Source organism: Harmonia axyridis, chromosome 1 (assembly GCF_914767665.1).
Source record: "Harmonia axyridis chromosome 1, icHarAxyr1.1, whole genome shotgun sequence".
Taxonomy (NCBI): domain Eukaryota; kingdom Metazoa; phylum Arthropoda; class Insecta; order Coleoptera; family Coccinellidae; genus Harmonia; species Harmonia axyridis.
In genome coordinates this window covers 197,664-207,674 of record NC_059501.1, presented here as the reverse complement: position 1 = coordinate 207,674, position 10,011 = coordinate 197,664, and the positions used below count along the sequence as shown (strand labels likewise).

The 10,011-nt window shown below is 31.4% G+C and overlaps 3 protein-coding genes across 5 annotated transcripts; all 3 read right to left on the bottom strand.

Moving 5' to 3' along the window:
* Window positions 1–437: 437 nt before the first annotated feature.
* LOC123671244 (zinc finger protein 64-like) lies at window positions 438–2,342 on the bottom strand. The gene is made up of 2 exons (XM_045604986.1): window positions 2,127–2,342; window positions 438–1,792 (listed from the first exon to the last, which is right to left on the bottom strand). The coding sequence occupies exons 1-2, from the start codon at window positions 2,168–2,170 to the stop codon at window positions 1,039–1,041; spliced, it is 798 nt and encodes a 265-aa protein (XP_045460942.1). The 5' UTR covers window positions 2,171–2,342; the 3' UTR covers window positions 438–1,038.
* A 704-nt stretch (window positions 2,343–3,046) lies between these two features.
* Window positions 3,047–7,582, bottom strand: LOC123681625. Of its 3 annotated transcripts, none has more exons than XM_045619843.1 (6): window positions 7,351–7,582; window positions 6,735–6,979; window positions 6,479–6,574; window positions 4,225–6,221; window positions 3,377–3,711; window positions 3,047–3,322 (listed from the first exon to the last, which is right to left on the bottom strand). In XM_045619843.1, the coding sequence occupies exons 1-5, from the start codon at window positions 7,398–7,400 to the stop codon at window positions 3,706–3,708; spliced, it is 2,394 nt and encodes a 797-aa protein (XP_045475799.1). In that variant the 5' UTR covers window positions 7,401–7,582; the 3' UTR covers window positions 3,047–3,322; window positions 3,377–3,705. The 3 variants fall into 3 exon arrangements, with proteins under 3 accessions (XP_045475799.1, XP_045475808.1, XP_045475816.1); XM_045619852.1 differs by having other exon boundaries at window positions 3,047–3,319; XM_045619860.1 differs by lacking the exon at window positions 7,351–7,582 and having other exon boundaries at window positions 4,225–6,213; window positions 6,735–6,876.
* A 605-nt stretch (window positions 7,583–8,187) lies between these two features.
* On the bottom strand, window positions 8,188–9,913 carry LOC123681675 (replication factor C subunit 5). The gene is made up of 8 exons (XM_045619916.1): window positions 9,642–9,913; window positions 9,520–9,584; window positions 9,338–9,465; window positions 9,116–9,278; window positions 8,906–9,065; window positions 8,646–8,857; window positions 8,471–8,548; window positions 8,188–8,386 (listed from the first exon to the last, which is right to left on the bottom strand). Exons 1-8 carry the CDS (start codon window positions 9,674–9,676, stop codon window positions 8,235–8,237), a joined length of 993 nt encoding a protein of 330 aa, XP_045475872.1. The 5' UTR covers window positions 9,677–9,913; the 3' UTR covers window positions 8,188–8,234.
* Between the last annotated feature and the right edge of the window lie 98 nt (window positions 9,914–10,011).

Genomic DNA, 10,011 nt, shown 5'->3' with positions numbered 1-10,011 from the left:
AATTACTAGGTCAAAATGGAGTACGAACTACTGCAGAGTGACCTACACAGATCCGATTTGGACTTACGAACTATTGAAAGATTGAGATGAGAAAAAATAATATTATCTTATTCTAATAATTAATCCTAACAATCATAATAAAATAACTCTTTTAAGTTTATCAGCATTTTAGTTTGTAATATTTAGTATTCTGTGGTTTGTACTGATATGTAATCTATGGTTATATCTTAAATTCAAATTTCATATATCTTAAAAGAAATTTTTAATGGAAATTAAGTTTTATTTTATTTATTTTTTAAGTAAAAGCGTGAATGCTAGTTTGTAGTTTGACATCATAAAGAAATTTCCAACTCGGTAACTAGATTTAAGGGGGGTTTTATTGCCTAGAAACGAAGGAATGAAAATCAACAGAAAAATGGTAAATAAATAAAAAGAAATAGATCATTTTTCTGTTTATTAAAATGATTTTGATCAGTTTTATAAAACTGACGAAAAATATTTCAATTGTATACATTACAAGTCTTGTGAAATCATACAATCTATATATTGCAAAAATAAGTATCACTTATGTTGTTTCACTGGGAACAATTTTTTTACAAAACGAAAAAATATATAAAAAAACTCATTAGTTATCTAAATTTGGACAATTAATCTGAACCTAACAATGCAAACTTAGGCAGAACCATAAAAATGAGAGTCACCTTTTAACAAAACTTCCTAGTCATGACTAGGAAGTTTTGTTAAAAGGTGACTGCCTAAGTTTGCATTGTTAGGTTCAGATTAATTGTAAGTCCAAATTTAGGTAACTAAGATATTTTTTCGTATTGTAAAAAAATTGTTTCAGTGTCCTGAAGATGGCCATGTAAATGATCGAAAGCTAGGCCAAGTTTAATAAAGAACTTAATAAGATGACTTTATACCCAATACATTATTCATTTGATATTGTTACAAAGTCGATAATTCTTTTCTTGCAGTTTTGAGATGTGATTTACACTAAAATTATGTAAATGAAAGAAATGCTATTTATATGAATAGAACCTATATTTGTTCTGAGTTTTGATCTTTGACTGGGAGCAAAATCACATAATTGACACTTTGTTGTTTCACATCGAAATGAACATTCCCTATATGTACTTTGAGAATTTGTTTCTTATGCGAAGAATAATCACAAAGGTGACAATCATATTTTTTCAGATTTATATGAACAGAATTTAGATGTTTTCTGAGAGTACGCTTGGTATTTGAAGTATAATGACATAAATTACATTTATGTTTTTTGGAAATAGAATCTACAGAATCCAGATGTGATTTATAATTAGTATCGAAATTATGTTTTACATCAGAATGAAAATTCCCTATATGTAATTTGAGATAGTATTCCCTGTCTGAAGAATAATCACAATAGTGACAATTATATTTTATCAAATTATGTTTTACATCAGAATGAACATTCCTTATATGTAATTTAAGAAAGTATTCCCTTTTTGAAGAATAATCACAATGGTGACAATTATATTTCCTCAAATTCAGATGAACTGGTTTTTTTCTTATTACCTCTTCTAAAGTGTATTCACAATTTTTTACATCCTCAATATTTTCCTCCTTTTTGGGCAAAAGGAAAATATTTTCTCCAGATGAGTAATCAAACTCCACATCATTCTCTATTTTTTGTATACAATCTTCTTTTTTTAAAACTTGATTTACATCAATGAATTCTTCAACAATATCCAACACCTCAGTTTTGACCTCTTGAATTTCAATAGCCTCTTTGTTGTCTTCAGAAATCTGATCACTGAAACCAATGCCGTATATTGCATCTGATTTTTTGACTCACTAGGAATTTTAGCATGATACTACTCAGTTTTAGTATCCTGTACTTATAGTTATTGTTCAACTGTGAGCTATTTCCAACTGTATATCCAATATACACATATTTAAACAATCATAAAAATGAGAAGTTGTGTATTGAAAAAATTACTATTGATGTTTTAGATTTTTTTGTAATTGTAGGCTTCGCTAATGATCCTGTTGCCAATTTGGAATTAAGGCTCGTGATAGTAAATATCAAGTAGTTTATGTGGTGAAAAATGAAAATGAGCCTTTAGAGTTTAGAAATAAATACTCACCAATCACTAGGCAAATACATTATTTTTTCCTCTTTTTCTTCCATTTTACTTATTAAACCTTGTGTTGGAAGGTGTACAACAAAAATCCAGTAATAAAAAAGTACAACTGCAATATAATATAACGCTTATATTATTTGATAATATATTAAATATTTATTTTTAATGAATAAACAACGGTATATGTAATGTACAGAGAATCATGAATAGCATAGAAATAGACTCTATGATCATAGACATATTAGGTCTATGTCTATGATGAATACTTAACCTACAATTTTGTTTACAAAATATAAAAGGATTGAATTTATTTTATTATTGTTTTTGATGAAATCTCATTTATTATTAACTCTGTAACTAGTAGTAGATAGTGTATTTGCAGTCAGAAATAAAGGTTTGTTATTATTACCCTTATCTATTATATTTTTTAATTCTAATACTTCAAAATGCCTTCGCGAGGTTAAGCGGGAAAATTTGAATGTTTGAAAAATATACTATCGCGCCCAAGATGTTTTTTGACATCTTAATCACGTCAAATAGACGTTTCATATTACTGATTAATATTTTTAATTGAATCCTTGATTTTTCTGAAATAAACAACAAATTTTTTTAAAATATACTACAAATAATATACATTTAAGACAACAAAACGTGATATAATAACCGATTTTTTTTTAATTTGAATGAAATAAATTCAAATATATATCTGTATATTGCATTTCCTTGAAGTGTTCTGAAATAAATAATCAATTTGTTTTTGAATCTTTTATTTTATTATAATGAACAATAACAATTTTAAAACTATGCTATCAATAAAAATATTAGAACTTGATTAAATAACGAACTTTGGTAAACTAAGTAAATATAATAATAAAATATTAACAATTATATATAATTATAAAACTCTGGATTTTGCATTCAGAGTATTACTCCAAAATGTTGTCAAAAATATTATATCAGTTTATTCATACAATAGAAATGAACACAGGGTGGAACAAAAAAGGAACTTCGGTGGAAATTGTTCTCACCACAGTCTAGGTTCTCTCTAGGCAGTCTTCAGCACTTTTTTATCCTATTTTGATAGTTTTTCAAGTTGGAAATGTAGTCATATTATCTATTAATGTTTCTTCCATTAATGAAACCAAACCATCACGAAATTTCTTCCTTTTCCATTCCATATATTTTACTTGATTCCGCTACTGAAATATATGTATAATGAAAATATTGAAAGTGAAATTAAGATAGGTAGGTACCTCTGAAATGATGAAATGACTTAGCAGATTCCAATTCTTCGAGATTTCACAATTTGAGGAAATATATTTTTTCAATATTTCAAATTTAATAATTTCAGTGAATCTGAATTCATGACAGACCAATCACTAACCAGGTAGAAACAAGAAGATTTCCCTCAGTCATAGGATAGTGAATTGGCTTGATGTATATTTCTGTTTGATCTTTGGTCGATGACAATGATTTTTTTTCTTAATTAATAAAAACTAAATGTCCAGGTTATAAGCTCACTTGAATTTTTTAATTGATTATTCTGATGAAGTTGAGATCCATATGCAATTCTTTCACCTTTCTATAACTGAAAAAAAAAGTTTTTCATTTTTAATTGAATGAATAGGACTTTTGTGTTTCAGTGCAAATAAATAATTAAAATGAGAAAAATTCTGACTTGAGCTTTTGCGCGCTTGTTCAAATTCATGTGATTTTTTCACTGGATTTTTTACTGGAACCACATCTCTCTTCTCATTCCATCTTATAAATTTCAGGCCAAAAAAAATTGGTTTTCATTTGGCTATAGAGATGAGAATTGACGGTTTGAGTGACATCTTCTTCATTTTCAAAGAAGTATGGGCCAATGTGAATGTAATGGTCTCTCAGCAGTTACATGAGGAAGTACACTGCCAAAGATGCGACAATATTTCGTTTGAGAGATATCGTGTACAAGGCAAACGGTCAGAGAATCATCAATTCAGACCTTGAATTCTTCATTGGAATCAAAACTCACAGAGATTTAGGCAAAATGAAAACCCAATATCCCCTTTGAACAAGCGCTCGAAAAAATCAATCTAGAAAAAGGTTGTACCATACTTACATTTTTTATTTTACGAGTATACACATTCTGAACAAACACTTTGATCTTCTCCCAATTCTTATTTTCCAGTACCGGATAGCATTGCTTCAACGCCATACACTCCCATCTCTTCGGAGGCCTCTTCTTGTTGATATGCTCGGCGAAATACTTCAACACGATTCCTTTCTGTTCTTGCGTCCAAGTTATCAATACTCTTGGCTTCTTCATTTGATCGACAGTTCTTGGTGAAGACGTTTTTTTCGGTGTTTCCGGACGGACAGGTTTGACATCGACCACCTCTGGCATTTTTGTCGAAATATTTTCCTCAGTGTTGAAGACTACTTCACAAGTCTTATCGTCAAATACAGCTGGCGGAGTATCCTCCATGGACAACAGCAATTTGGCGATTTTCGACCTTTGGTAAACGTCGTAAGAGAGTCGAAAAGCTCCCCTACTGATATTTGCGTCGTGACCCATAAAAGTGAGTAGTTGCTCCAGATCGTCATCGGGTACACTGAAAACTTGAGTTAAGGTTGCCAAATGGTCTCGAAATTTTGTTGAAATTAAGGATTCCGGGTTGCTAGCCCCGCACATACGAGCATATTTTCTCAACACTTTAAAACTGTAGAGAGACTGAGGGGAATCTAAATTAGCGAAGAGGTACTTGTTGTTTCGCTGAACGAAATCCTTCCGGAGTTCTGTTAACAACTTGATGTGTTCCTTCACCTCGTTGCTAAATAAAATGGGGACGCGTTGTCCTTGTTCATTCTCCACTAACACCCTCTTAAATTTAGACCACAATATCTTCTCCGACGGAGAAACCATCTCGACGAATTCCTCGTTCTGCTTCGTTTGACTGCAACTTTCGTATTCCTGCAGGGAAAGCATGAGTAGCCCCTCCGGTCGTCTTCTATTTAACATCAACACCTGACAGAACGCCGTTTCCATCAAGTTCTGGTAGTGGTCTTTATTACATGTTTGTTCGTTAATTGCATCTATCGATATTCGAGCCTGACTGGTTAAACAATCTTTCAACAATCTCAAATCGCTTGCTAACGAAATGAGGCTCACGTTGTCAAAGTTCGTTACGTTCAAGTCTTCAGTCACCTGGCTCAACACCTTGCGTTTCCATTGGACGCAAATCATTTCGATTAGTTGCATTAGATCCCTTCGGACTTCGGCAGAAATTTCCTTTTCCGACGAATGTTTTCCCTTAAGGGCCAATACGATGCACTGTTTCAACGTAGTCCCCAAACTGTAGACATAAGTCGGTGATTTATAGGTATCAGTCTCTGTGTTGTATTTTCCTGCTGACTTGATTGCATCCACCAGCAAATCAAAATTTTTCGTTTTCAAAGCGTCCATCAATGATTTTATGGTGGGATCCCGATTTTTCATCTCGATAAGGAGTCGGGCCAGTTCTCTCATTTTTCGTGATGCTATATTGATAAAGTTCTTACTCCGATGGATCTTGATGTACTCAGCTCCGAACGCGCAGATTAGAGTGTCTTGTTTGGCTATCATGGAGATTTCGTCGGGTCTCATCGATGTGAATACGGTTTTCATCAGTAGCGGATCGATTTTCGATTCTGCGACCATCAAATTTTGGGCGCTCACCATATGCAGACCATCATTCTTCCCAGTGCACTTATTCCGATGCCTATAAAGTAGATTAGCGGAGTAAAATCCTAAACAATTATCGCAAGGTAAAACTTTGCCTCGACAATATTTTTTGAGCGGTTCACGAGTGATTTTACTGTACATAAAGTTTCCCCGTTTCCTCAATTTATTAAATAGTTGTTTTCTTCCTGAACTGTGAACAGGATATGTGCATATCGTTTGTATTTCCGCTTCTGAATTGTGATTTCGCAAAACGTGCCTTGCAAAACTTTTGACCATTGTTTTGCAATAAAGACAGTAGTTTCCTTTTATTTTTTTTTGTTGGCTTGAAGCAGTGGTCCTTTCAACTGAAGTTCCTTCAGGGCTAGTGTTATTCTCAATTTTTATATCCTGAAAACCTGTATTCAATTAGATTAAATATCTCACTATTGTTTTTATCTATATTATTGATACCAGTGAAGGAATTCAATGTAAAGGAGTTGGGAATCAATAATAAAAAAGCTTCATACAGTTGAAACACTTGGATGTCTTACAAGTCAAATACATAAAAAGAGATTATCAGCTCAAACTTTTATAAAATTTAAATAATTTTTAATATAAGGTTAACTACAGTTTAACTCATTTTATGAAAAGTATCTCTGCATTTAATACTCACTTTCAATACTTGCGTTGGTAGAATTAATGTCATCTATTTCTTCTTCGTTTTTCATTTCCATTTGTACCATCGATAATTTCTCCAGAACCACGCAACCTAAAAATAATTGTTATTACATAATTTAAGAAACAATTTGGTGATCAAATTTCATGAAAAAAAATTTCAATGTTTTCTGAGAGCAGATTTCTAACTTGAAAACATTCAATTTATTTATAATTCTTTAAATTTCAATGAACAGAATATGTAGTAAACTTACAGTTCAGATCAACAATTTGATTATTAATAACCTTTTTTAATCTATTATCACAGCTTTTTCTATCTTCCATATGGAAGAATATCTCTTCAGATGAGCTATTGAGATTGGCATTACCCTCGAATTTCTCTATGAAAGCTTCTTTTTCATAAACATTGTTAACATCGATGTATTGTTCTACAATATCCAAATCTTCAATCTTCACCTTCTGGATCTTAGAACTCTTTTCATCTTGCAGAATTTGACCACTAAAATATTGCATATTCATTAAACAACGAGACTACAAACTATAACAAATTAGACTCTTGAAAATGAACTTAGATTTTGGTTAACATTCATAAATAATAACTTTATTCATTTATTGCTGAACCCTAAACAACAAATATTTCATTTCTGGTATCAGGGCCTACATTTTCATTAAAAAAAAACGTTAAAATAAAGTTAAATTGTAAAATTATTTTATATATAATTGGAAAGTTATATTATTTTTGAAGAATTTTATTGGGTAGCTTCAAGAGATTCTTTCCAACTGGAAAAGACAGAGGTTCTACCAATGTATTTTATCCTCAACAGCAAAAACATTTCAATTACTTCTAAAAACAAAAATCATGATACTTACGAATCACTAAAAGGATTCATATTGGTGATAGGACTTTCCACAATTTCCATTTTGCTTGGTACACCTTAAAATGGAATACAACAAAGCACTTATTCTAATCAGAGTAATACAACAATAAATTCATGTAAATAAAAATCACTATAAACAACATATTCTATAAAACTCAAAGGAAAAATAAATACATTTCTGTTGTGTTTGTGTACAACCACAGACTAACTAGTAATCACAATAATCACATAGAGTCTATGAGTAATCAGTGGTACAACAACCACAGATTACTTAGTCTATGGCTCAAGCATAGAGTAAGTATATATCATAGACCTAATATCAATCTATGGTACAGGCAAATCAACATAAGCGCTACGCCACCTGGTGACAACCAGAGTAACTGAAAATGTTGACAGTTCTTGCATTTTGCTTTGTGTGATATTCTACAAATATAGAGGGGGCTGTATATGAACCGGTCATATTATGTTTCCATGGAAACAACAGCGAATTTTGATATGAACACCATAGCAAACTATGCGAAACAGAAGTATCAATACAGTATAGAAACACATGGTGGTATCAACTATCTCTTCTAAATCAAAGAGGGCTAGTCGCTACAAGAGTCAGCCAGTTGTTTCTTACGCTTTTTTAAGAAAATGAGCACACCAGTGTTCCTAGTAAATAGGTGACGCCTAAGATGTCTAGGAACTGCAGCGACTATATTCTAAGAATATATTAACTGATATTTTCTCTATACCCTCAGAATATAGTCACTATAGTTTCTAGATATCTTAAGCACCACCTATTTAAGGAAAGTGAAGTTTGACCAAGACATTTTTCAAAAAAAAATTTAAATGATAAAATATATATTGAAATCACTTCTATAAACATTATTCCTAAGAATTTGGGGGTGTTATTGCTCTCACAGCTTGAAATGCTGATATCATCGCAGTCAGTTGAATATTCTCATTGGTGCCGCTTGCCAGCCTATGTTCAATTTCAGCCAACTTGCTGATCAATGGAATCATAACATCAAAAGGAAGCTCAACTGAAAATTTAAAAAATTAACATTGCGATGAAACTTAATCTGTATTTATTAGAGTTTAGTAGTTTGGGGATTAACTCTACTCACTCCTGTGAACATATTTGTGAACTTCTGTGAGGATATCTTGCAGCGCTAAGCCTTTGAAAATTTTCAATTCTTCAATATCTGCCTCAATTCAGGGAAAATTCGAATCATTAAATTATGTATGAAATGCATGATTGGGTAGATCAAAGTTAAATTAAAATTCACCATCAAAGGATACTTTGATAACAAATTTGAAACGATTCATTCAGTAACAGCTTAATAATGCTCTCAATATCTTTTTTGAGAGGATGCCCTACACAAGAATAAACATTATCCTCTGTGACATCGTTATAAGCCAACCAAGTACTTTGTAATACATTCAAAACTTTTCTCATATCTCCATTTGCCAATTGAAGTAGAGCTTTTTTTCCATCTTCCGTTATAGTTACCCTAAAAATGAAAAAGTGAATTTATGCCTCTAAATTAACTCATACTCACTTTTCTTGATCTACAACATAATTCAATCGAGGCATAATTTGCTCAGGAGAAAGTGGTCCAAATCGAAATCTAGTACATCTGGATTGAAGTGCAGGAATGATTTTGCTCAGATAATTGCATATAATGCAGAAACGTATATTTTCGGTGTACTTTTCTATAACTGAAAAATGATATTAATTTTAGGAATTGAATGATTCAATCAGTTTTTACTTCTCCTCAATGCATTCTGAGCATCTATGGTCATAGCGTCTGCTTCATCAAGAATGATAAGTTTGAATCCAGACTTAAAAATTGTCCTAGTGCTGGCAAATGTCAGTATTTGACCTCGTACAATACCAATACCTCTATCATCTGAAGCATTCAACTCCAATACCTACAATAATTGAGAGGAAATTAAAAAATATACCCATATAAATTTCAAATAGTTATTACCATAGAAGCAAACTGAGCCGGTGTATATAATTGTCTTGCACAAGCGAGTATAGTACTTGTTTTACCTGTACCAGGTGGACCATAAAAGAGTAAATGGGGTACCTGATCCTCTCTTATAAATTTTCCAACTAAAATTTTGAAGTTAAGTATCTAATATTCTATTTATTAAATTCTAATTCAACCTGTGTTTATGATATCTTCATGTGAAACTAAATCATCGAGTGTACTAGGCCTGTACTTTTCTACCCTAAAAATAGATAAAAGTGTTGGACAAAAAATTATTATGGTGGACTGTATTTGTTACCAGGGTAGATTTACTCTGATATCTGATTTTGTCATGGTTTAATGTATTTTTATAATATTTAAGAATGATGTAATCTACAATTTATGCAGATTTTGTTTTTTCAATTCAATAATTATAAATCTGCAGCTGTGATAAATAATTCTGCCTGTAAATAGTGTAACCATAAATTGTCGTTTTCAAAATCCCGCCAATTTCAGTGCCACAGACTATTCTTCATGTTAAAGCTTCACATTATTTATAAATATCTCTATAACTAATAAAAATAACGAAAAGATGCTATTCAAATGAAAATATATTATAGATGATTATTGAAAAATATCCATAACATTCATATCAGATTTTCTTTTTCATAAGAACGATAAGCTGGTAA